At 41.2% G+C, this 27484-nt stretch overlaps 1 protein-coding gene across 2 annotated transcripts in view; it reads left to right on the plus strand.

Moving 5' to 3' along the window:
- Positions 1-4988: 4988 nt before the first annotated feature.
- The window catches only part of GOLM1 (golgi membrane protein 1), a 34401-nt gene continuing 11905 nt past the window's right edge, over positions 4989-27484 (plus strand). Inside the window, exons 1-5 of one of the 2 annotated variants that reach the window (XM_009561633.2) lie at positions 4989-5124; positions 12140-12261; positions 14292-14471; positions 23544-23598; positions 24577-24679. In XM_009561633.2, coding sequence (XP_009559928.2) covers positions 12163-12261; positions 14292-14471; positions 23544-23598; positions 24577-24679 — 437 coding nt within the window. In that variant the 5' untranslated portion in view covers positions 4989-5124; positions 12140-12162. Of the gene's footprint in view, positions 5125-12089; positions 12262-14291; positions 14472-23543; positions 23599-24576; positions 24680-27484 lie in introns of both variants that reach the window. The other variant, XM_054054190.1, reaches the window with a different exon arrangement.

A 27484-nucleotide genomic window follows, 5' to 3' on the forward strand; every position in this document is an offset into this window, starting at 1 on the left:
TAAGCAGTTAACATGGTATGTAAGTGTTTGATTTTTAATATCTCTTCAAAAATACTGAGGTACTGGTAATGTATATACATAAAGTGAAAATTAATTGCCAAAACTCAATTTACAACAGCTCTACATTATTTCCCTTGTTATGAGACAGATAATAATTTTCAAACTTAAAATTTTAAGTGACTTGCTCAGGCCTGTACAGAAACCAATGGCAGAAATGAGATTTGACTCCAAGTCCTTAAAATCTATTTTCTCTCTGCCACAGCAATGCTTTCTCACCTGAGCAGTGTGGCTAGAACAAAACTTTTAATAACTCTTAAAGACGAAGAGGAAATTTTTCTGTAGTATTGGAGAAGTGGCAAGAGCAGCAGAGGTCACATCTAACAAGTTGTGGGAGTTTATGTATTCAAAAAGGAATGCCTAATGCTGCATTTCCAGTTAATCTAATGATAAATAACCATTATTATACAGATTGGGCATATATATCCCTCCTTCTCAAAGCACATCCAATTTTCTTATTTCAGTGTAAACTGTAGTTTTCTTTTTCACAAACACTTCTGGAACAGATACAAATTATGTAGGTAATGCAGCTCCAGCAGCTTTCTGCAAATTGCTTTACTTCTAAACCAGGTGGTTCAGACACAGTATTTTGGCAGTAGCAAGTCACTAAAATTCAGTCCTAGTATGTGGTGTTTCCAAGCACAAATGTGACATTCTTCTTAAGGACAGTTCTGTCCTGGGCTCAGTCACACTGTCTTACGAAGCCCATACAAACAATACCTGATCAAGCATATTTCTTCTAATGCTGGTCCCAAGAGATCTTGCTGACACCCTCAACTTTTTTGCAGTTTAATGTATATAGATGTGTGTTCCTATTGGCTTAAAAGTAGCGTTAGAATACAGTTCTGAAAGACCATCATCAGATTGTGAGTTTACAGTAAACATGAAACAATGCTGAGTGATCTGGCTGATATATACTCTACATCCCATTCTTGTAAGACAAAATGAGTGGATTCCTTTAAACAATTTTCTGCTTTACTATGTTTATGTTTAAAGACAAAACTTCTAATTCCATTAGTTCTCTGTTAAAATAGGTATTAATTCTTTAAATTACAATACATTTTTATAAATGTTGCATGTTCTACTAATTTTTGTGCATGATGGATAATAGCAGTAGTTTAAAGTATTAGTAAGTAGGGAAAGAAATAATGGCTATAAAGATTAAATAGAATAGTTTTTTTTCACATTATGAACCATTGCCCTGCAGCATCTGAGCTTTTTTGTTATTTTCTGAACCGCTGGTGAGCAACAACTGCTGATTTTGAACTGGTTCTGTCACCATTGATACATTGAAATGTTCTTTGAATCACTTTCAGCAAACTACATGGTGTAGTATTTTTTAAACTTTATTAAGTTGATTTCTTCTCATTGTATGCATACTGCAGACATTGCTGGATTTAACAAAACCTTCACTTTCCCTATTAAAGATGGGCTTTTTATTAAGGCTTTGAGACTTGTCAGTTATTTCTACAGCTAAATGATTTTCCCATGCCAGCCTGTGATATTTTGGACAGAACTGTCACACCTCAAGACAGCCTTATGAGACAGGGAAAATAAAGGGGTTTATGCCTCCAGAATTTTTAGCTGCCTCTAAGCAAGCAGGGCAAAATTAGTGAATCAGTGGGCCCAGCTGCAGACAGCCCTATTTATTTTGCTTGCACAGTTATTGCCAATATATATTTTTATTTGTGCTTATTTTTAACATTTTCTCATCTTACTGACAAAGACAAATGGGCTGCTTTCTGATTCTCATTGTGTTGTTATGAATCTCAACAAACAGTTCAGTTCCCTCAAGATGTGAAACTCCATTTTTAGTGAAATTATAACTCTAAACTTTTGCTGTGCTGTGCTGGTAAAGAAGGAATCACTTTTCCTTAAAAACTGAAAAAGAAGGGGACAAAGCTCCCACTCGGGAAATCACAAATTTCCCTAACTAAAGGCATGTGATTGTACTTCTAAGAAAAATGTAGGTTTTGGAGCTAGTCAAAGCTATTGTATGTATTATTAAAAATGAAAACTCTGTTCTCCCCCATGAAAAATCTAAACTGCAGTTCTTACACCGATTAGTTTTTAAATGATCTCCAAGGACTGGAAGAAATCTTCATATTTGGCATTACCTTCTGACACGTAGAAGATCATTTTTGTTAAGTTTGCACTCTTTGTTCAGTTAAAAATTTTTATTTTTTGTTAAATCTATCATATCACTAAGGAAATTGGTCTTGGAATAATAACTCCTGCCAATGACTAATAAACTCTTTTGCGTTTTTCATAGCCTACAACTGCTTTTGCAGCAATTTCTGTACCCTGCTTTCACTCTGATCATTTATCTTCCACTTGCAAAATTTAACATGCAAGAACCATGTACAGATCCAGACAATGGGAAGCATCCAGCTGAGTGGATAACCATGGAAGAAATGCATTGCCTAACTCCTTCTCTTGCTTTGAAATTCTCAAGAAAACACCTGCTTCATCCACATGGCTGATTATTAAAACAAGTCTTATGAGAAGCAGCTGAGGGAACTGGGGTTGTTTAGCCTGGAGAAGAGGCTGAAGGGAGACCTTATCACTGCCTACAACTACCTGAAAGGAGGTTGTAGAGAGGTGGGTGCTGGTGATAGGACAAGGGGAAATGGTCTCAAGCTGCACCAGGGGAGGTTCAGACTAGACACTAGGAAACAAATTTTCACCAAAAGGGTCAGCTGGCTGATGCTGTGAAAAGTCAGACTCAATAATCAATGCCAATTTGATTATTAAGCGAGGTATTCTTCAATGCCATGCTGGGCATGCAGGGGACCGCTCCACCTAATGTGCGTGCAAATTCCAGGACAATCCACAAAGGCTGTATACAGTCAAAGCATACACATTCACCACTTTTCCTGGAACAGGTGTGTCTTATAATCAGTTCTTGGAACTTATTTACATAAGTTTCCTCGCCTTGGCACATGAGCTCTGACTTCTGGGAATCTCCTAGGCTGTAGATCTAGTGGCAGGTGTCCCTGCGCATGGCAGGGGGGTTGGGACTGGATGATCTTTAAGGTCCCTTCCAACCCAAACTAGTCTATGATTCTAGGATCTTCCTCACAGTTGAACTTTTCAGCTCCCCTTCTTGTCCATGCTCTTAGACTCCGTGGGCTGCTCTTCAGGGTTGCATCTGGTGCTAGCTGGTTCTTCTTTCTCTTATCATTGCATCAGTCCCTGTTATCTGGCTTAATTAGATACAGTCACATTCTCTTCCATTCTTTCTAACTGCAGCCTTGCTAAAAGTCCTTAGTTAGGCATAAGTATCCAGGCACAGGCGAGCTAGAAGTTATTATTCAAGCTAATCCTACATTTTAGAACTAAAATCCCCAAACTGATACATAATATTCAAATACATAATAGGCTAGCAACTTACAACAAATTATTTCTTCCTTCAAGGCACTGGCAGAGGCTGCTCAGGGAGGTGGCTGAGTCACCACTCCTGGAGGTATTTAAAAGACAGGTAGATGAGGTGCTTAAGGATATGGTTTAATGGCAGACAGGTATGGTTGGACTCGATGATCTCAGAGGTCTTTTCCAGCCTGGTGATTCTATGATTGTATGAAAACGCCCTTCAAGAGCTGCATTTCACTCGTCTCTGATTTCAGATGCTTGGCTTTTCCGATGCATGGCTTTCCAGTGTAAGAAACACTTATCCACTGGTAAAATATTTTAAAGGACAAAGTCTTCAAAGCAAAGGCAATAATGTTTTTATTTCACAATTCAGTGCTGAATTGGATGCCTGTCTAAAAAAGGCAGGCAATCTTACAAAAGCAGTGGGTATATATACTAGTATTAGACAAAGAACTGTGTAAATTCTCAAAGAATGTTCATTCTTTTTTAGATTATCCAACTGTGTCTGGAGACTCCTTTCAGGTTATCCCCCCACCTAAAACAGCTGCATCTTACAAGAAAACTAGGCAGATCCATAAATCCTTGTAGCTCTATGAGAGTGTTTATTCTTTCAGGTCATTTATCCATGTCTGGAGATTGTCTGTGTATTATCTCTTCATACAGGACAGGTTTATATGACAAGGTCCCTCCAGAAGGACCTGGACAGGCTGGAGAAGTGGGTCTGTGAGAGGTTCAACATGGCCAAGTGAAAGGTCCTGCACCTGGGTTGGGGCAATCGCCGATTTCAGTACATGCTGGGGGATGACATGATTGAGAGCAGCCCTGCAGAGAAGGACTTGGGGGTGCTGGTCGATGAGAAGCTTGACATGAGCCAGCAGTGTGCGCTCGCAGCCCAGAAGACCAACCGTATCCTGGGCTGCATCAAAAGAAGCGTGGCCAGCAGGGTGAGGGAGGGGATTCTGCCCCTCTACTCCTCTCCTGTGAGACCTCATCTAGAGTATTGTGTCCAGTTCTGGAATGCTCAACACAAGAAGGATATGGAGCTGTTGGAACAGGTCCAGAGGAAGGCTACAAAGATGATCAGAGGGCTGGAGCACCTCCCATATGAGGACAGGCTGAGAGAGTCGGGGCTGTTCAGTCTGGAGAAGGGAAGGCTCCAAGGAGACCTTAGAGCGACCTTCCAGTACCTGAAGGGGCTACAGGAAAGCTGGAGAGGGACTGTTCACAAAGGCTTGTGGTGATAGGACGAGGGTGAATGAGTATAAACTCGAGAGGGACAGATTTAGGCTTGATACAAGGAAGAATTTCTTCACAGTGAGGGTGCTGAGACACTGGCACAGGTTGCCCAGGGAAGCTGTGGCTGCCCCATCCCTGGAGGCGTTCAAGGCCAGGTTGGATTGGGCCTTGGGCAGCCTGATGGAGTGGGAGGTGTCCCTGCCCAATGGGGCACGGGGTGGAACTCGATGATCTTTAAGGGCCCTTCCAACCCCAACCATTCTATGATTCCACGACTACACCCACCCGCGCACCCCCCCATAACACCCCGCCCGGGGCACACGTGGCGCGCAGGGGGGCGGGGTTTGTCGCGCACCGCCCTTCCTGCCCCGCCCGCGGGAGCGGGGCTGCAGCCGCGCCGGCACAATCAGTGTGTGCGCTCTCGCTGCTCCTACGCCTTTCCCTGCTCGGATCCTTGAGGTGAGCGCGGGGAAGGGGGGTCCGACCGCGTGCGCGGAACCCGAAATCGCTTCGCCTTCTCCTCCGTCCCACCGGTGTTTGCCCCTCTTTGTGCGTGGAGCCACAGACGGCTCCGGAGGCAGAACGGGCTGAGTTGGGGCTGTTCAGCCTGGAGAAGAGAAGGCTCCCAGGAGACCTTACAGCGACCTTCCAGTACCTGAAGGGGCTACAGGAAAGCTGGGGAGGGGCTGTTCACAAAGGCTTATGGTGATAGGAGGAGGGGTGACGGGTATTCTGCATATTCTTTCTCCCTCTGTCTATATATATTCTATAATAATAATAATAATATATATAATATTCTCTATGTGCTGTACGTTCTGTATGTGCTGTACGTTCTGTATGTGCTGTACGTTCTGTATGTGCTGTACGTTCTGTATGTGCTGTACGTTCTGTATGTGCTGTACAATCTATGTGCTGTATACATTCTCTATGCTATACATTATATGCTGTATGTTCCCTATATGCTATATGTAAGTCTCTATATATATATATATTCTGTAAACTGTAGAGGGGCAGATTTATACTAGACATTAGGAGGAATTTCTTCACACTGAGGGTGGTGAGGCACTGGAACAGGTTGCCCAGGAACGTTGTGAATCCCTGGAGGTGTTCAAGGCCAGGTTGGATGGGCCCTTGGGCAGCCTCATCCAGTGGGAGGTGTCCCTGTCCATGGCAGGGGGACTGGAACTGGATCGTCTTTAAGGTCTCTTCCAACCCAAACCATTCAGTGATTCTATGAAATAACGCTGCTGTTACAAATGAGAAGAAGGCAGGGGGTGGGAGGGTCTCCTTCAGGCTCCTCATCCAGGAAATAACAGACCTGATGGTCTCGGGAGGTTCCTTACTGCCGGGGCAGTGCCAGAGTCTTTCCCACTTCGGCTCGGCAGAGTGTTTCCACCGCCTCAGAAATCTTGGTTCGGCTGTGGCGTGCGCTATAAATATGGGATCTGCTTCCTGCACCCGGGAGGTTTACTCTGCCTTGCTTTATTGGATTCACTTACCAACTTGAAGATGGGAGTAGCTGATCAGGTTATTAACCTTACTCTTGGACTGAGTCACTTTAAATAGCCCTGTTATCTTCCATCTGAACTGCACTTTCCTCATAAAGAAGTCTTTGCAACGTTGATTTTTTTTTTTCCCTGGGTGTAGTTTTGTGTGTTTTATGACAAAATCTTGGGAGGGGTGGTAGCAGTTTTGTGGCTGTCTCACCACAAAACTGAACTTATTGTACTTGGTTTCTTAATTTTTTTTTTTTTACAATTGAGTGAGTGTCCTTTTGATGAGGTGATCCTATCAAGGTAGTTCATGTTGTATGGGAAAAATACCACCAACAAAATATTTTCCTGAGATCAGTCTCAGTACCTGTTGAGATATTGAAATGTTGTAGAAGTTTGCTTACTTAATTTTGGTTTCATATGCAGTAGTTCCAGGTGGTGGTAGAAGTATTACCTACAAGCACATCTAGACAGCGTGTCCAGAAACTTCATGCTGGTATTTTAGATTTTTTGTGGTTACCTCACTTCCTTCATCAGAATAGATACCTACCTTAAACCTCCAGCATCTCTTTATCTACAAACCTGTTTGGGATTTTGCTTTAATCAGCTAAGGTCAGGACGTTGTGGGTGATTGATTATTAGCTGCTTTTAAAGTAATTATTTGGAAGAAGAGGTACTTTGAAAATTTTTTTGCAATTTGAAAAATAATTACTGAGTGAGTGGTAACAGTCACCGTCCCCTAAACAGATAACGCTTTTCCAGTTTTTTCATCCTCTTCTGATCTGTTACTTTTAGTTTAAAATGCATTAGAAAGGAAATTCCAAGATCCGAGTTGACCATTAAATAAATGATGGTTATTTCTGAAAAGGATGAGAGTGCAGTTGCTGAACTTTTTGTGCGATAAGAACTTCTCCCCTTCATGTTCAGTGAAAAGTGTAACTTGATAATTTGAGCAAATAGTGACTCGGGGACATCCTGCAGCATCTGTGTTTGAGTATAGTTGGGTTTTTTTTGGTGGCTGCCTCTTTGAAGTGAGCTGATCAACTGAAGTACAGAAGTTTGATAACTGGCTGGTGCTGAATATTTCAGGAGAGTTTTGTTGTGTTTTTTCCTGCAGTTTGTGGGTTCCCGTGAAAGGTATTTAGAAAGTTTGTGCTCAGCAGGTTTCAGTTCATTATATGGACTTGATATCTCCATTGGAAAAACATTTGTTTGACCTTTTTTGATTTGCAGACTTGAAAAAAAATTACACTCAGACAGTATTGCTGCAAAGTATGAGATATCTATGTGCTATGTTTCATGACAGTGTATTAGACCTGGTTTCTGACCCCTGTATGCAGTCAGTAAACCCTTCGAAGCATAAAGCTTCCTGCTGCTGTAACTGGTCCTTGCCATGTGACTGTGAATGTCACTTCTCCATTTCTACACAACCCCAAACCATCATCTTTTTTTGGAAGACAGTGCACAAATGTTTGCTCTAAGATTCACTTTTTTTAAGAATTAATTAAATTTTTGTTTATTTTAAAATGTTATTTATTAATTTTGTTTAAAAATAATTTCATTTTTTAATAAAACACAGTGTGTAATACCTTTCAGTCTAGTCATATGTGGGTATAACAAACTATTGCCAATGGAAGTTGTTTTCATTAACTTGCTTGGTTAAGCTGGTCTGTTTTTATTCAGGCAGTCTGTTGCCGTTTAGCTCAGCTGGCTACAAAGAACCATGTGGCTGCCCGCTCACTTTTCTCCCCTCTCGTGGGGAATTGAGAAAAAAAGTAAAACTCATGGGTTGAGATAAAACCAGTTCAATAGGACAGCAAAGGAAGAATAACGAATAAATAATAAAAGTAACAATAAAAGAATACCCAAAGCAGTTTCTATGCAGTGCAGGTACTCCCCACCCAGAATGTGATGCTTGACCCCATCCCAAGCAGCAATTGCCAAACTGTGAACCGCTGCCCTGCCAGCTACCCCCTTTGTATACTAAGTGTAGTATCAAAGTATGGAATATCCCTTTGGACAGTTTAGGTCAGCTGCTCTGGGTGTGTCCCCTCCCAGCTTCTTGTGAAAATTAACTCTATCTCTGCTAAACCCAGCACACAGTCACACATAGGAATTTCATGGCAATATCTGAAAAAAAACCATGTAATTTCTTACAGAATCTCACTGAGAATAGCACCATTGTCTATCTGCAGGGGTCTCTTGATGGGAGGAGGTTTTCCCAGCCTGGGCGGAGCAGTTGCCTGTGGGCCAGGATGGAGTTGTGTGCCCTCTCAGCGCTGCCTGGTAGCCCTTGGATTCTTACTGGGGTTTAACAATTCTGTTTGTCTCTGGTTGTGGCCCTGCCTTTCCAGAGGGGTTTTCCTAAGGCTCTGTCCTTACTTGGAGGTGCAGACCTCTGCGAAAGATGTGCTGTCACTTTTCAGTGGCTGCTCCAGCTGCACATGGTCTTTGCATGCTGCTCTGGCTTATGCTGGCCTTGTACCATGCAGTGGCTGGGTGGTGGAGGCAGTGGTCGTAGACAGGTAAGCAGGTGGAGAATAAGAGATCTCTTTTATTCCTCCCCCACCTCACAAAGCTGTGCACTGCTTTTATTGAATTCTTAATCTGTTCTGCTTGTTCTGGCTTGGCAGAACTGATGCGGATACACAGAGCTGAATCTTGTGGAGCAGAGAGACTTGGCTTTTCTTCTGGGAGTCAGATGTGCACATAGTATTTTGCTTTGTCTTTGCCACTAGTTTTCGGACTTAGTTGGCACAGTTTTTAGTTATCTGTAGTGGACAACTGCAGGATATCAGCTATCCTACACAGCTGACTGCTGTTAAAGAAGGAATTGCTCAGACTGGTAGTGTGTGAATATGGAAAATAAAAGTATGTTATATGTTAATTTGCTTGAATACTTCAGAGTCTAAAACATCTTTCCCTCAATGAAGCACTGCTAGGCTGGCAAAACAGAAGAATGAAATCTGCTGTGCACTAATCAGGAATTTCATGCTGAGCTTCATGCAGGTGATAAGAGCATCTCATTTTCATGTGTAGTAAATACTAATGAAAGACAGATTTCTTCGTGTTCAGTAAAATCACTCCCTACCTTTAAAACCAAAATGTATTTTATTTTCAAGTCAAGTAAGTGCACCAAACCAGAGTTTCATGGAAACCAGCACGTACAAATACATTTTCATGTAAATTTACTTACCCGCCTGATTTGTTTATATCTCCTGCAAAATATATACGTCTGTATCCATGTTAGAAAATTAAACCATTTTTATTTTTAAACTCATGAGAGAGACAATCTCAATATTGCAACTGAGGTAATATTTTGGGTCTGCACTATTCAGGTGGAAGATCCTTCTGTGTTTCATCTCTTTCCTCTTGTTTTCTTTCTTTTGACTATAAACTTATATTCCCTATTAACATAAGTTATTTAACGACAGACAACACTGGATTTTCCAGAGAGAACAATGTATTGAATTCAAACATGCTTTAGTGAAATGAGCTTTTTCCTGCCTGCTTGATTTTAATAGCTGAAAACAGCAAAGGAGTGGCTGTGGCTGCTGGTAAATGTATCAGCATGTTCTAATGTGGTTTTGTGCCTGTGCTTTAAGCTGTGTGGTGAATTAATTGTTCTTCCTTTGAACGATATAGATCCTTTACCTAGAAATTTTCAAGCTAAATAGCTAGTTCCATATATTTATCCGGTAGTTAAATTCCAGTGCTAATTGTTACTGCTGCTAACGTGGACTGCTTTCTCTGTTTCTGACTGCCAGGAAGAAAATACTAATTATTTTATTCAACTAATATTTGGAATAATGCACTGTGTCTTGCAGTGCTGTCTTTAGTAATTTTTCCATGTCTTCAAGTGTACCAGCTTACAGTGAAGAACAGGATACAAATGGCTTCATGACAAGTTTCAGTATTGGGTTTTTGAAATGTAGTATTTTATTCCAGTAAGCAAAAGTAAATTAATTATCTCATTCCTGGTTGATGTGGCAGTGCTGATCATCTCTGTTTTCCAGCTCTCATTTTCACCACTCTGGCAATCTGTGGTTCTTGATTTTCAGGGAACCTTTGTAAGGGGAGGTTGCTCTGTTGTTCTTAGGCACTTAAGATGGCAGGGCAGGAAAATAGTCTGTGCAAGATATACATGTTGCTGCAGTTCTTAGCTTTGTATTGGAAATTTGTTCATATCTCTATGTATGTGTTTTAGTTACTGCATCTTGATTTTTTTTGCTTTACAACAAAACTGCATGGTTCCTCTCCTTGCCTTTGCGTTTTATGTTGACCTTAACCTCAGCTGTACATGGTCCCATGGATGTCCACTGGAGATGTGTTGCATATGTTGGTTTGTTCTGTAGTTCAGGTTTCCTTAGGCAAGAAACTTGGGCCTTGGGTATCGAATCTATGCAGCTATGCACAATTGTTTTGATTTGTTTAGGGGTTTGTTTTTGTGTGAAGAGTAAACCATGTTTTACTCTTAAGCTCCATATATGCCCTATCCCTTAATATAAGCAAATTCACAAGCTTTTCAAGTGGACAAATAGATTTGAAGTCTTCATCAATCTGGCAGTACTGTGTACTCCCTTCTGAGAAAAGTGAAAAACAAGTTATCTTAAACTGAATGCAAAGAGGGGATTTTGCAGAGGGTGCATTTGGACACTTAGCCACAGGTGAGCTGTAGAAGGACTTAAGTGCTGGGTATACATAGAATCAATATTTCTGGTACCTGCTAATTGCTGGCTTCACCTTCTTCCCCTGTGATTACATTGCATGTCAGTGTGTAAACCCTTTTGAGAGCTGCTACCGTTTATTGATTTCTAAATACATCACAAGGCATGAATTGTTTATTGTTTCCAGGGGGAAGAAGTTGTTTATTTAAGAAAATGCACCTTGAAAGGCTGTACAACATGTTAAGTGTACCCATTTCAGATTAAACTAATATCTTGCAGTGCATCCATGTTTGCCGTCTGTTGGATCACCTGTACTCATTTTTGCTGGCTTGTCTGCAGAAGTGTAGAAAGAAAAAAAGTTGATCTCATTTTACAAGAGCGCAGTCTTGCAAACTGAGCCCAAGATTCTTGTGGTGGTTGAAGATTCATTTAGCTGGATGCTATGATACTTATTAAGACCAGATTTTATCATCTCACGGGGTGAATATGACCTATTTTAAACAGAATTTCAGCCGCCCTTTGTCCCCACTTTTCTGTTAAGATAAGCTGTTCCATGGAAACAACCCAAGTCTCAGTAGCAACCAGTAGTACCCTTGGTACTGCTTATTCGTTAAAGCAAGGTTACTTATTTTCTGTTTGGAGCAGTGGAAGCAGCTGAAGATCAAAATACATATCTCTTAATACAATCTACTATTGAAATCAATGGAATGGCTGCTTGTTTTCTATTTTTATTTATTAGATCAACATTGAAGTAATTTGATTCAGTCTGCTTTATTTATTTATTTGCAAGTTTGGAATGTTAAATTACTATTATCAGAGAACATAAGTTGAAACTATCCAAGTTCAGGAAGCAAAGTGCAAATTATTCATGAAACAGTGAGGCTAAGTTTATTTTCTGACTAAATGAGATAACAAGGAACCTGTCCTCTATCTGTGGGCCACTGTTGTCTAACTACCTTTTTGGTTTCACTGTATGATAAAAGGATGGCTAGTTTGTTCTGCTTATTGCAGATTTTCATTGTAGTGTCAAGAATATTCAAGATTTCCCCCTCAAGTCCATGCGAAGCTCTATGTACGTGTGAAGGTAATAGTATGAAATGGCCTCTCTTGTCCTTCGGATGGGCATATCTAGACAATGTGCTTTCCTTGCTGGGTGTAGGTCCTCCAGCTGAGAACTGTTGGGTTGTTGCAGCAAAAGTTTTGCTGTGTGTGTAAAATACCTGTAGTGGAGGATGCAATGTAATGTGTCTGTTTCAATTTGCAGGTTTCGACACTTGTGGTTCTTTGTGTTTGTTTTTTTTCTTGAAATGGTAGGGCTGGGAAACAGCTGCCGAGGGATGAAGTCTCCACCTCTCCTTGTGGCTGCACTCGTGGCATGCGTCGTTGTTTTGGGTTTCAATTACTGGATTGCAAGTTCTCGCAGCGTGGATCTGCAGGTAATTTTCGTGTTGCTCTACACGTTGTCCTGGACTTCTCTGGTTAATAAATATAGTCCAAAAGAAGGACTTGCTTCCTCTGCATGTGGTGGGCCAGGAGCTTCAGCTCTAATTGTTATTGGAATTTTCACAAGTATTACAGTTGTTGCTTACCAGTAGTGGGAGGAATGTCTATTTGTAGGTGAAGGGGACCCAAAACCTCAAGACTTGTGTGTATGGTACTTGTTCCTTCTGCTTACACAAAGTGCTTAGCTGTCTTGTGCTGTTTCAGTTTATGGATGTGGCATATGCCATCCTCTGTTTGTCTTCCTGACTGTTCATGGACACTGGCACTCCATTTTAAATCTGAATGGGCATCTGCAATTTGCTTATCTTCTTAATTTTGTTTCTTACGAGACTCGTAAGAATGAATGCATACTTTCCCCGCAAGTACAAGGAAGTGTAGCTTGTTCAGAAACAGTGTAAAAAAATCTGAATTTGTGTTTCTTAGAAGCCTTTCCTATAGAGGGCATGCAACTCATGTGGAATAATTCTCTTGTCTGCTCTTTTTCTACTGTTAACTGTATTTTCTATGACTGTTGAGCTTGGGTTTTAGTCCTTCTGGAACACATGTTCTGAAGTTGAAGAATACAAGAAATTTCTGGTTTGTGACATTGTGTGTAGGATAGTTATTTTTTCTTTTTCTTCCCCCCCCCCCTTTTTTTTTTTTAACAAGCAAACCTAAACCCGACAACCAGGAGATTAAACATGGCTGATGAGAGCTCCTCCCAAGCTTTTCCACTAAATTTTTATTGTCTTTGTAATTGAGCCAGATTTTAGTAATGAGTTGACAGCTGTAGGAATTAGAACTATTTCACCACAGAATGGGCCCTATTCAAACAGGACTTGTATTTCTCTGGCCATACGGTTAAGGGTATGTCTTAGCTTTCCTTTTGGGTATGATGCCTTATCTTCTGGAAATATGCTTACCCCTTGTTTTCCTTTTAGCCTGTGGTCTCAGGATGACGGCTACCAGAAGGCAGTAGCTGTTATCAGTACTGCTGAAACTTTGCTGCATGGCTGTGTGGCAGCTAATATTGAGGGAAATAAGCTACCATACTAGTTTATTCTTGATCTCAGTAACCTAGAAATTTAGGGTCCTTTCTGCTGCTACTGATTTACCATATGATCTTGTATATTTCTCCCATGGTTAGCTTGAAAATGGTTTCACTTCTGGATATTCGTACACTCTCTAATGAAATAAAATCATAGGTCAAGGTGTGGCTAGAGCTTCTAAAGCATTCTTTTGTTGGCAAGATTTCAGTTTTTATGACTGAAATGGAGGAAGTGATTTTCTTTGCTCTTCCAGCTAAACTTTTTCCCTTCCAACCCCTGTGCCTTCTCTCTGTTCTCACCTCCTGTGGCAAAGCAGAGTAGATGGGCGGTAATATGAAGCATCCTGTGTGTAAGAGTTGATCCTTTTTCTTGGAGTCTTTGAAGAGTTTTTATTGTATCTATTTTTTAATTCATTTGAATTCCCTAGGTCTTCCTAACGTGTAAATTCTGTTAATATTCCATACCCTGCATCCCACAGCCCTTTGTTGCACACCCTGCCCCCTATGTATCTTTGTACTCTTCCTTGCTCCTGGGGAGTGAAATTGAACCAAAATATATAGAAATGATATCCCGTAAACTGAATCAGTACTTTAAAAAAAGAAAAGCTATGATAGCATCAGGCCTGGTTCCTTACCTTGTGTCTCTGTGTTTGTGCAGTATGCGATGGTGTTGAATTTTCCTTTCATTGTCGCTGCTCTTCAAGCAATCAAGAAGAATAATTTTCTGCTTATAAATCAGCTATTCTTATATGTGTCTTTGTGTAAGAGCCATATGCCAGTTTCTTACTTGCCAGTGTGGTGGGTATTGCTGGCTGACACAACACTTTAATGACACTACCTTTGTTAGTTCTGTGAAATTTCGTATTCTATGAATGTATTGGAAAAGAGTCCAGGAGAAGCATTTTTATTTACTTTGACTAATTTGGTCTTCCTCAGGGTCGGATCATGGATCTGGAAGGCAAAGTCCGCAGGGCAGCAGCAGAGAGGGGTGCCGTGGAGCTCAAAAAGAATGAATTCCAAGGGGAGCTTGAGAAGCAGAGACGGCAAATAGACCAAATCCAGTCCTTGCACAGCTTTCAGATGGAAAATGCTAACAGAGTACATCAGGAAGAGAAGGTAAGGCACTTTCTAGCTACATTTTTCTGTGAGGCTGTGATTTACCAAGACACACTCTGCAACAGAATAAGGTTGCTCACCTGTCTCCACTGGTGGTCATACAATTAATGTTGGTAAAGCAAAATATTTAATTTGTTTCATTGTATGATGTTTAGAAAATGGACCTTGAACGCACTTTGTAGCATTCACTATATAGTATGTGAAATATTAGAATCTGCAACAGCAGTTCTGAATAAAACCTCTACCACCTCTATAAGTCATTGTTACCAACCTTGGTGTGGCCTCTGGCTTTCTTCCCTGTATGCTAATGTTTAAAACTTAAGGAAAAGAAGAAGCTGTTCCAACAATCATATTTGTATTTCCAAATATATTTGTATACATTTGTAGACATAAATGGTTGACTTTTATTTCTAAATGCATTACAAATTTTGTAGCATTCTGACCTTCTGCCTTGAAAATGTCAGTACGTTAGACTAGCCTGTCATAGGACCATAGAATCCTTCGGTTGGAAAGACCTTTGAAATCATTAAGTCTGACCATACCTGTCCACTACTGAACTATATGTCTGAACACCTCATCTGCCTTTCTTTTGAATACCTCCAGGGATGGTGACTCAAACGTTTTCCTGGGTAGTGTGTTCCAGTGCCTGATAACCCTTTCAGTGAAGTTTTTCCTAGTATCTAATCTAAACTTCCTGTGGCACAACTTGAGGCTGTTTCCTCTTGCCCTATCATTTGTTACCTGGGAGAAGAGACCAACACCCACCTCTCTACAACCTCCTTTCAGGTAACTGTAGACAATGATAAGGTCTCCCCCTCAGCCTCTTCTTCTCTGGGATGGATAAACAACTCCAGTTCCCTCAGCTGCTCCCCGTAACTCTCGTGCTCCAGACCATTCCCCAGCGCTGTTCCCCTTCTCTGGACATGCTCCAGCCCATCAGTGTCTTTGTTATCCTGAAGGGCCCGAAACTAAACACAGTATTTGAGGTACAGTCTCACTAGTGCTGAGTACAGGGGAAGGATGACTTCCTTGGTCCTGCTGGCCACACTCTTTCTCATACAAGCCGAGATGCAGTTGGCCTTTGTGGCCACCTGTGCGCTTTCATGACAGTGCTTCTGACAGAGCAACACAGCCAGAGAAATTGAAGTCTTTTGTGAAGAATGTGAACGTACCTACTTAAATAGCAGTGTATGATTACTGTATGATCACTGATGTGTAGTATCTTGCAAACTGTTTGGTTGTGTATTTTCCTCATGTTGCTGGTACCACCTCGGACGTGGCTTATTAGCCAGTAATATAACTTCTCTCACTGTTGGCAGAAATATTTAGCTGAGAGTATTCATTCTGGGCTTACTGCTTCTCTTGCAGAGTCTCTTGATTAAAGTTTATAGATCAGCTTTGCAGGACCTTTACTTTTAGCTGAACAGACACAACTGATGATGGTAATAGTTAATCTTCAGGTAAAGGGTTCTCTGTTAAGAGACAGTTTGCTAACTAACTCACCAGAATAATCTGTGAAGAGCTTAGAGGAAGAAAAGGTGATTAAAAATGGAAGGTGGAATTGTTTCATTAACATGCACATCAATGGCATATTTTTTAAATTTATTTTAAAACTGTTTTTATTCAAAGTCTTTGAAAAAATAAAAACCCAATTCTTTTTACCGCTTCCAAGATGGAGATTTTGATAATTTCTGTCTTCTGTTTGGGTTCAATCTTTGTGTATTCTTTAGAAAAAGTGAGGTATAGTTTTTCTATTTATTTTTTAATGTGTATATTTATTAGAAAGATAATATAGAGTAGACAGAGAGTACTTCAGTGAGTCATCAGTCTTGTTGTCACTTCTGCCTCCTAATAGTGGGCATTGCTACTGAGTACTCTGGGAGTTGTTTAGATTTGTCATCCTCTGGGAAGGTACTCAGTTTACATTTTGGTGAAGCCCGTCATTCTGTTTTGGCATCTCTTTGCATTTCAGTTCTGTTCTGCGACAGAAAGAACGAGGTAAAAAAAAAAAGTAGTTTTTTTACAAAGGAAATACGTTTTATCCTTCCTTTTCATAAGTAGGTTTTCTTTTGGCCAGAATTATTAAAAGTTACTGGAAGTGCTGGTCACAGAGTTTACTGCACAGGCTGGCTGGCTGGCTTCATGTTGAGGGCTAGTGACAGGAGTTAACCCAGGAGTTTTAAGGAAGTTTGGTGGGTGAAATGTTGCTTCTGCCAACCGTGGTGCACAGCCTTTATGCTTCAAATTACTGTAGTACCAGAAAAATGTGTCTGGCACCACACAATCCACCTTTCTTTCTGTGGTGTTTCAGAGTCTAGGGGACGTGTAGGAGCTGTCATCCATTAAATGTGGCATCTGTGCCACCGAAAGTGGTGGGAAGTACTTTGCAAAACCAGAACTTTTGTTGGATGTGCAGGTGAATTTGGTAGTCTGGGAAAGAGTCAAAGCAGCTTCTGGAAAAGGAAGTCTTGCTCCTGCAGTCTTGGGCTTTCCTTCTGAAAGGATCAGTGCATTCACACCTGGCATTGCAAAAGGCTGCATATGCATGACTTGTAGAGAAACTATGGAGACATGGTAAGACTCTGTGATCACGGGGGTGAATTATAGGGCAAAAGTTACAAAGCAGCTTAGAAATAAACTGGGTTATTTTTTTATACCATGAGAAGGTCTCCAGTGAAGGTTAGGAGTGCTGAAGAGAGAGTGCAGAAGAGTGCAGAAGAGAGCAAGGAGGATAAAAGGATATTTTCTAGTAGAGCTATCTCAGCTACTGAGAGGATGAAGGCATAGAAAGTAAGAGGTAGTCAGAGCCTGGAATACCATATGGGCTCATCATTCACCGAGGCAATGTAATCCTGGGAAATTACTGTCATGATTGTTCCCTTAGGTCTGAGTATGTATAAAACATTTCTATCACCAGTCTGCTTTTAAAAAATCTGCATGAATTTTTAAGGATTAATGTAGATTTAGCAAATGTCTTCTGGAAATCCATACAGAAATAGTCTGCAATGATCAAGAAAGCTTACATGAACTCTAAGTAACAACAGATAAAGAATCAGGAGTACAAAAGGACTGTTTCTAATCTGTAAGCATTTATCTAAAGAACAATATTCTGCATGTTTGTTGTTAAGGACTTGTGGCTTCTGGGGTGTACACAGCCATGATAATCTTTTTTGTAAGTGTTATGGGAGAACAATAAGTGTAGTCTCCCTTATTTTCAACTTCTAGAACATGCTTTTGCCTTTGTTGTTTTCTTTGTATTTATGTAATTCTTCCCCAGCCCACATCTTGTTTTACTAAGGAGAGGGGCCAAGCTTTGTGCACTGTATGTGAAGCATGTCACTGTCCTGTTGCTCAGTGTCTTTTAACGCTGGCCGCAGCTGCTCTCGGATTCCTTCCCTCTGAAAAATTTCAATTCCTAGCACAGCCTTCTGAGACAAAATACCTATCGGTATGCAGACAGTCAACTCTGCTTGACAGGAATGACAATGGGTGGAGGGAAGAGGGAAGAAAGCCTGCCGTGAGAAGGAAAAGGTGCTTGTATGTATTTTGTTCTTGTTTTTAAACCAAACAATGTTGAATCTTCTAATTTTGAAAAGGCTTTAAAAAAAAAAAAGCAAGCACTGCCTGGTGCCCCTCTCTACTTGCCATAGCACAATGTTACCAAATTAGCAAGAGAAATCACTCTGCTTACTCATAACTGGTACAGCAGAGGTCTAGAGGAGTGCCTCTGCTTAAAATATTTGTATGTAGTTGTCATAGTTTAACCCTACCTGGCAACTGAACACCATGCAGCCACTCTCTCTCTCTCTCTCTCTTCTCTAGTGGCGTAGGAGAGAGAATTGGAAGAGTAAAAATGAGAAAACTCATTTTAAGACAATTTAATAGGTAAAAGAAAAGCCGGGCACACAAACCAAGCAAAACAAGGAATTCATTCAATGCTTCCTATTGGCTAGCAAGTTTTCAGCCGTCTCCGGTAGAGCAGGCCTCCATCACGTTTAACGGTTACTTGGGAAGACAAACACCATCACTCCAAAGCCCTTTTTTCCTTAGGTTTTAGTTCTGAAACCAGTGTTTAGTATTACAAAGTTCTTTGCTGGTTTATTCCTTTTTCCAGTTGCAATATCTCATTGTGCTTTTATATGCTTTGTTTACATTACTAGAAAACACATCAATTCAGTGTGCTTGGGTAGCTTGATTTATGATGGTAGCAAATGCTGAAGAAGTCATTGTAGTAATGGTTCCAAGCAATATGTTTATGGAGGTTGCTGTGTAAGGCATTAATTGAGTCAAATGCATGTACGTAATTCAGAGTATGTGCTCAAAATATATGCATTGAAATAATCTATTTCAGAGGTTTCTCACAGGTGCTACTGTATTGCATTTTGGTTTTTTTAAATAATAACTTTTAATTTTTCTGTTTCTTAAGTGCAGTATGACTTAAGTAGACATGTTCTGAGATGAATATAAGAAGTAAATATATCTCTGGCAGTTGTCATTAAAAATTTGTAGACCAAGTGAAGCAAGATTTCCTTTGCTGCTGGTGGCGATGTGGCACTTTTTTTTTTTTTCATTTCTGAGGGCCTGTTGTCCACAGAATTTACTCCAATCAGGAGGCTGACATTTCTCTGTAATAGTCACAAAACCAAAATCATGTAATGGTCAAGACAGGTACAAGACACGTTTGCAAATACAATGAGCTATGTATACATTACAGAGTTCCTCTGTTAAAGAAAATCAGATTTTGAGATGGTGATACAGTGAGTTTCCAAAAGCTGGATTACCATTCCTAGGGATTGTACGTATTGGTTTGTGGGCTCTATGAGATTTAAAATGTTTCTTCCTAGAACTGAGTTTTGGCATGTGTTTGCTGAGTCCTTCCCATTAATTTTCTTTCTTCACCTGCATACTGACCCCCTCAAAAAAACCCCTTGTATGCCTTATTCACAGCCATGAGGTGAAGAGTAATTAGTGCTTGAATGAAGAGGAGGAGGACAAAGCCTGACATTATGGATATGGTTGGATTGAGAGTTGGCAGTTGGATCACTGCCCTGTAAATTATTAAACAATATTTCCTGCTCAAGTTAAACGGCTAACTAGATTTTCCTGGTTGGTTTTTTTTTTTTTTTTGGACGTTTACTCACAGATGTAGGGGACAAAAGGTGTGGCACTGCCGAAAGGAAGTTTGGTATGCAATCCAGAAAGATCGAGGCACACTTTTTTCCCCACTCTGTTGTGATTTAAGAAGCCTTTTTCAAATGATGTTATTCACTTCAGCTAATCACAGTTATTATTGTCCTAATGTACAAAACATTTAACATTTGTCCTTTTTACTGTCAAATGAGTGTCCTGGTATTTGGGATTTTCATTTTAAGAAAAAAAAAATCACAGTGCAGCAAATTGTGAGAAAATAAAAATTCCATGTGATTCTGATTTTTCTAGTCCATTCACTGTTTGTGGTAATCGTAGAATCATACAATGTTTTTTTTTGTTGCAAGGGACCTTAAAGATCATCCAGTTCCAATCCCCCTGCGATGGGCAGGGACACCTCCCACTAGACCAGGCTGCACAAAGCCCCATCCAACTACTTTCTGGGGTCCTTCTTTCTACCCTTTTTAAAAGTGGGCACAATATTACCCTTCTTCCAGTCACCAAGGACCTCTTCTGACTGCTGTGACTTCAAATATCATGGAGAGTGGCTTGGTAACTACATCAGCCAATTCCCTCAGGACTCTGGAATGCGGTTGCATCTCATCAGGTCCCATTCCTGGAGATGTATGTATGTTCAGGTTTCTCAGGTGGTCACGAATCTGATCGTCCCCTACAGGGGGAGGGGCTTTACCCCCCCAGTCACCATCTTGTTGTCCATTCTCCCAGGAGGGGTGAGGAGAGCAGTTGTCAGTGAAGACTGAGGCAAAGAAGTTGTAGAGTACCTCAGACTTTTCCTTGTCTGTTGATGTGAGGTTCCCATTTTCGTTCATTGGGGGGTACACTTTCTTTAACCTTCTTTTTCTGGTTGACAAAGCTGTAGAAGCCCTTCTTTTTAGTCTTAGCTTCCCTTGCCAAGTTCAGCTTCAGCTGCGGCTTGGCCTTTCTGACCCCATCCCTACACAACCAGGCAGTGTCCGTGTACTCTTCCCAGGTTCCCTGTCCCTGCTTGCAGTGCCTCTGCAGAGTCTTCAGTTTGACCAGTAGGTCTTGACTCAGCCATGCTAGTTGCTGGTCCCCCCTTTTCTTTCCCCTTCTTTCCCCTTCTTTCCCCTTCTTTCCCCTTCTTTCCCCTTCTTTCCCCTTCTTTCCCCTTCTTTCCCCTTCTTTCCCCTTCTTTCCCCTTCTTTCCCCTTCTTTCCCCTTCTTTCCCCTTCTTTCCCCTTCTTTCCCCTTCTTTCCCCTTCTTTCCCCTTCTTTCCCCTTCTTTCCCCTTCTTTCCCCTTCTTTCCCCTTCTTTCCCCTTCTTTCCCCTTCTTTCCCCTTCTTTCCCCTTCTTTCCCCTTCTTTCCCCTTCTTTCCCCTTCTTTCCCCTTCTTTCCCCTTCTTTCCCCTTCTTTCCCCTTCTTTCCCCTTCTTTCCCCTTCTTTCCCCTTCTTTCCCCTTCTTTCCCCTTCTTTCCCCTTCTTTCCCCTTCTTTCCCCTTCTTTCCCCTTCTTTCCCCTTCTTTCCCCTTCTTTCCCCTTCTTTCCCCTTCTTTCCCCTTCTTTCCCCTTCTTTCCCCTTCTTTCCCCTTCTTTCCCCTTCTTTCCCCTTCTTTCCCCTTCTTTCCCCTTCTTTCCCCTTCTTTCCCCTTCTTTCCCCTTCTTTCCCCTTCTTTCCCCTTCTTTCCCCTTCTTTCCCCTTCTTTCCCCTTCTTTCCCCTTCTTTCCCCTTCTTTCCCCTTCTTTCCCCTGCCTGTCCCATCTGAACAGCCTGTAGCCATTGATAACTGTGTTCCAGTCGCCAAGTTTCAGTAACGGCAATCAGGTCATAGCTTTCTAGCAGCACGGTACCTTCTTGCATCTTCTTACTCCTCCTGTTTGTTGCCCAAGCTGTGTGCACTTGTCTAGAGGCACTTCAGCTGGGCTGTTGGCTGTGTCATCTTGGTGAAACACCCCTTATTTCCTTTAAGGTGTTCCTTGAAAGTGTCCTCGTTGGCTCCTACTACCTCAAGAGCCCCCAGCTGATCTCCACAAGAGTTCTACTGTGTTTCCCTGTCCCCAGCTTGCCTTGGGGCAACAGGTGGAGAGCCCATACTAGCACTTTGTCCCTGTAACCAGCGTGTCCTCCACAGCTTGTCATAAGCAAGCCTTATGATGTTTTCTCCCTTCCCTTTCATACCTAGTTTAAAGCCCTGTCAATGAGCCCTGCGACCTCCTGAGCACAGACCCTCCTTCCGCTTTGAGAAAGGTGGCTCTCGTTCGTTGCTTGTAAGCCTAGTGCTGTGTAGGCCATTCCATTGTCAAAACCCTCAAAGTTGTTACAGTGACACCAGCCACAGAGCCTTGTAGTAATAGGCAGGGCCTGTCTGTTCCTTCTATGTCACTCCCTGCAACTGGAAAGAGGGAGGAAAAAATCACCTTGGCACCAGATTCCCTGAAGGTGATAATCATGGAACAACCTTATTACATTGCTTAGGCATTAGCAAAGCTTGGCATTTCCATTGAAACATTAATTTCCTTTCCCCAACTAAGCAGTGAAAACAGATTTGGAGCATTGTTTTTGACCTGTCCTATGAGAAAGTAGAGGGAGAGGTATTAGGTAATCCTAAACTTATGTTGTTATTCGTGTTGTTATTATTTTCTCCTTTTTAACAAAGGAGCAAGACCTTTGCTCTTGAGATTTCAAAGGAGTGTTTGTGCTCTGGAATTGTATAGGGATATTTATCTTATTGGCTTGAAAATGGCTGCCTTTTTGGACTAGGACAGTTTAAAGGATCAACAAAAGACAGCTCAATCCCTCTCTGTGGGCTGTCCCACTCAGACTGATTGAATGCTTTGCTTTTCCGAATCAGCGAGCGGTTACTACACTAGTCTTTGTGAAAGAAGGCACTGACAGTGTTGTCAGTGTTTCACGGTGACTTGAACAGACAGAATGAATGCAGATATTTCTTTGCATGAAACCAGTGTGGATGTATGTAAACATCAGTACTTCTGCAGAACCTTCAGGAAACTGGAGACTATGTATCCCCTAATCTGCGACCGCTGTAGAACGCTGAGGTTTCCTGGGAGAAATTGGCAGTGAAACATAAGAAATACGGTCCTCAGACTGGACTGGATTATTTCTGAAGAGTCAGTGGATCTCATCTTTACGTAGCCTTAAGAAGACTCTTCTGCGTAAGACTTTCTAAATGTTAAATATTAACCTGAGTTATCCTGACATCTGGCTGACAGGAATTAATTTCGTTTAGACTCAGTTAGTCTGTTGACTTAGTTCTGTCAATATTCAAATGTTCTCGGACACGTGCATATATGGGTTGGTAGAGGGGGATTGATGAAAGAAGGGACAAAACATGTTAGTATGTTGACTGCCTCTTCAGAATGAGAGAGAGAGCAAAGTGAGGGAATGGCAGAAGGCCACTCCAGCAAAGTGAGGGAAGAGACAGTTAGAAAAGTGATACAATGCAAGGGCTTCTCAGTTCCTTTATGCTCTTTGACTAATGCTTTCATAGTTCATCCTTGCATGCCTGAATGCAGGTGTATTGATTCCCTGGGAAGAGGATAGTTGATAGCAAACTGTGCTAAGCTGCATTCTTCCTTCATGGGATAAATACAGTAAATCTAACTGTGACTGCAATCATGAGATTAAATGAGAATAAGGCAGCAAGCAATTTTAGTAGTGGACTCTTTAAATTCCTTCTCCTTTTATTTAAGTGCGGTGTTATCTCTCCCCACCCCCCATTTACTGGGAAATCTAGGTTGAAATTAATATTTATTGTTTATAAATGTTTATGTCTCTAGAGCAGCTTAAAGTTTTTGTGTTTGACTAACCCAGCACTTTGCAAAGAGAAGATCTTGTTACACTTTGCTTGGTGTCGGTTTTAATATTAATGGTAACACAGGTCCTTTGCAATTTAAACATTGTTTTCTGCTTTGCTCCTTCCAGGCAGTGCTGATGAGTAACATCACTGGAAATGAAAGACTGATCCAGAGTCTACGAGGTATGTTGTAGTACCTCTCTCTCTCTCTCATGTTTTTTTAAGCCCCCTCTTGCATTTTTCTGGTGTCTTCTGAGAATGCTACTTTTCTTCAAGTCATGAGGATGGTGTAGGAGCTGCAGTGACTTAGATCCTGTGTCTGGATAGTTCCAGTTCAGCGAAGTGTCAGACTAATCTTCCTCAATGGTAGAAGGATTTGTCTGTGACCTTATGATATAAAATAACATGGAATAAAAGAAGCTTTTGTGTGTAGTATTAATTTATTTAGTTTGTGTTCTACCTTTAGCAGCATATTCTTGCATTCCTTCCTGAGGTGTTTGGGTCATGCATTTTAGCACCAGGGGAATTCACAAACTCCTATATTAAATAATAAAATTTGGTCTAATTCATTGCTATTGATGTTGATGCTTCAAAATTGTTAACAGTTTATTCCTCAGCAAGTCTGGGGAACCGATCCTAAGTTCAATAAACAGGTAAATATATTGTGGTGTCTCCTTCTGGTGCCCTCACACAGAGCTTTCTATCAGGAAGAAAACTCTAAATCATAGATGCCTCTGGTTTTAAGGACGATAACTGTAAATTGCATATTATTCAGGTAAGCATTGTAAAGTTGTCTTTAGATTGCCAATAAACATGAATGCCATTTCATAGTGTATTCTGATTAGTGTTTCATAGGCCTATAGAGTTCGTGGGCTGAAACCTAGCAGAGCAAGGGTTTTCAAACGAGTTAAACTATTCCTTGTGAAGAAAAGGACATAAAAAATCTGGTTTTGATAATATATTAGGCTTACCCAATCTTGTGCATCTTTGATGAATAAATTCAACACTCACCTCTGCCTTTGTATACAAAAATATAGTGAGCACGACGAATGGAGTTAATGTGCTTACTACCAATCTGGATTTTTATACCTCTATTCTAATATGTGTAGGTATGCATGTGTGTGCGTATTTTAATATGTATTTTTATCCTGTTTTGGTCAGAGCACTTAAAAGAGTTGCAGACAGAATATGGAAAGCTACAGCTGGATGTTTACTGGTTTCAGAAGAACCAGACCAACCTTCAGAAGAAGTTCTCATATGACCTGTAAGTATATTCTTTCTAAAAGGTGGCTTTCAGAGTTGTAGGTGACTTGATTATAACACAGAGCATTCTTGTGATAGCTTTAGCACTATTAGTAAGTGTACAGTTTTGAAGGGAAGGTAGCATCCAAGACATCTAAAATTGCTAACAACTCATGTTAAGCAAGAGCATAGACTTTGCAACATTTGGCATCGCAGTATCTACAGACTTCTCCCACACTTGTTGATGTCCCTTCTATTGCAGGAGGAGAAAGGTAGCAATGTTCTCATTTAAGAGATGGGCAGAAAATTGAAACATAAAGAGGCTGAACTCTGAAGAAATTTAAGAACTAAGATACCATAGAATCATAAAATGTTTTGGGTTGGAATGGAACTTAAAAGTCCATACCCCCCTGCAGGTACACCTTCCACTAGGTCAGGTTACTCAAAGCCTCATCCAGCCTGGCCTTGAACACCTCCAGGGATGGGGCATCTGCAGCTTCTCTGGGCAGCCTATTCCAGTGCATCACCACTGTCACAGTAAAAAATTTCTTCCTAATAAGAAGAAATTCCTAATCTAAATCTCCCCTTCTTCAGCTTAAAACTGTTCCCCCTCATTCTATCACAACAATCCCTAACAAAGAACCCCTCCCTCTCCAGCTTTCCTGTCAGCCCCCTTTAAGAACTGGAAGGCTGCTATAAGGACTCCCTAGAGCCTTCTCTTCTCCAGATTGAACAAGACCAACTCTTTCAGACTGTCCTCCTATGGGAGGTGCTCTGGCCCCCTGATCATCTTTGTGGCCCTCCTCTGGACTTGCTCTAACAGGTCCATATCCTTCCTGCGCTGAGGACTCTGGAACTGAATGCAGTGCTCCAGGCAAGGTCTCATGAGAGCAGAATAGAGGGGCAGAATTACTTCCCTCAACCTGCTGGTCACACTTCTTTTGATGCAGCCCAGAATACGGTTGGCTTTCTAGGCTGCAGGTACACATTGCCAGCTTGTGTTGAGCTTCTCATCCAACTGCACCCCCTAGTTGCGTACTGCCATTGTAAGCACCATCTACTCGCTGTGTAGTTAAATGACTGTGATTCCTGGATCTCTGTTGATAGTTCTTTGCCAATTAGGGTTTCTGTTTGCTCGCATGTTCTTCGTGAGGCTGAGATCAGCAAGAATAAATGGATCTGTAGGCCTATGTATAGGCTGTACAGTCATGCTCGGTGTAAGAGGTACGTCCTTGAGGCACTGGATTGTTACACATGTGCAGGGAAGTGATACAAGGCAAATGTAGCGAGTCCGGTTTCTAAAGACTCAGGTTTACTGACCCTGTCCGGTGAAATGTCTTGTAGTACAGCTCTGTGAGGAAACTGGTGACAAAGCACCTCTGGTAATAAGAGTATACTGTAAAGAATCCCTCTTTGCTTAACACAAGAGGGTTGGATCTGGAGGGTACAGCTCCAGGGTGAAGGCTTGCTCAAGGTGAAGAGCTAAACAAGTTAGAATGATGAATATGAGTTTGGTTCTGTCAGGGTAGGTACAGAGACAGACATAATAATTCAGGCACACGCTAGATGAACTGGGACTCCGCTGGGGACATCTGCCCCCAGTCGATCCTGAGGCAGGTGTGCTATTTCCCGCAGTCTCTGCATAGGAGTCCATACAAGGAACTGCTCTTCCTTTCCTGACTTTGCTGAATAATGTACTATGCAAGCAAGGAGAACAAATTTTGCTCTCAAATTTTCTTGGAATGCTTTATAGCTTGGGCACCCTGTAGCATTCGCAAATTTCTGGCAGGAACGTATGTAATTGTTATTTGTTGCTTCCTGTGTGCTTTTAGCAGGGGTGTTGGAACATTAATATTTCACTGTCGAAGTAAGTTACATTGCTAACTTTGCATTGTGTTCTGGTAGTTGTAGAAACATACATGTAATAGTACTTGGTTACATACGATCTTCTTTGCTGTTACTGAATACTTACTTATTAGTGTCATTTTAAATGTTTACAACCAACCTCAGATCTAGAAGAACAAGTATTATTAGAAAGCCTCAAAATATTACTTCTAATCTATCTTCCTTCCTCAATATTAGCATGTCGTCTTGCCTCTCTGTTCATCTTTAGTAGGCCATGGTAGGAGGGGGCATTAGACCTGCTTTTGTGCTGTAACAGTGTTTTTTCCTTTGACTTGGAGTTGTGTGGATGAAGGTTTTGCATCTGATAAATCAAGTACACTTGATGAATCAAGTAGAAAAATGAAGAGAGAGTATTATTACGTAGTAGAAATTGTTATAAAAAGAAGACAGAAGTTGAAATGCCTTTTTTTTAGCTGCACACATTGTGCATCACTCTTTTCAAACAATCAGATATTGCACTGTATGAAACAGTCATGAAATCAATTGTGTGTAATACATAAGAAAAAATTTGTCAACTTGGAAGGCACAAAAATCGTTTTTTCTTATGCCCAAGACTTGAAATTTCATCTTGGCATATTTTCTTTTGGAGCAAGCTTAGCTTTTTCCATACAGAAGTCAGCAGGAGTTTTATGAGCTTACTGGTATTGTGTGCAAAAGGACTGCATGTTCCCTGGCATAATGACCCAGGAAAAATTTAAAAAGGCGTTTAATAAGAAATGGGACAGACTTGCCTTGCTTCCCAGGGCAACCTGTGCCAGTGCCTCACCAGCCTCACTGTGAAGAAATTCCTCCTTATATCAAGTCTAAATCTGCTCCTCTCCAGTTTATACCCATTGCCCCTCGTCCTATCACCACAAGCCTTTGTGAACAGTCCCTCTCCAGCTTTCTTGTAGCCCCTTCAGGTACTGGGAAGTCGCTGTAA

Source organism: Cuculus canorus, chromosome Z, assembly GCF_017976375.1.
Source record: "Cuculus canorus isolate bCucCan1 chromosome Z, bCucCan1.pri, whole genome shotgun sequence".
NCBI lineage: Eukaryota > Metazoa > Chordata > Aves > Cuculiformes > Cuculidae > Cuculus > Cuculus canorus.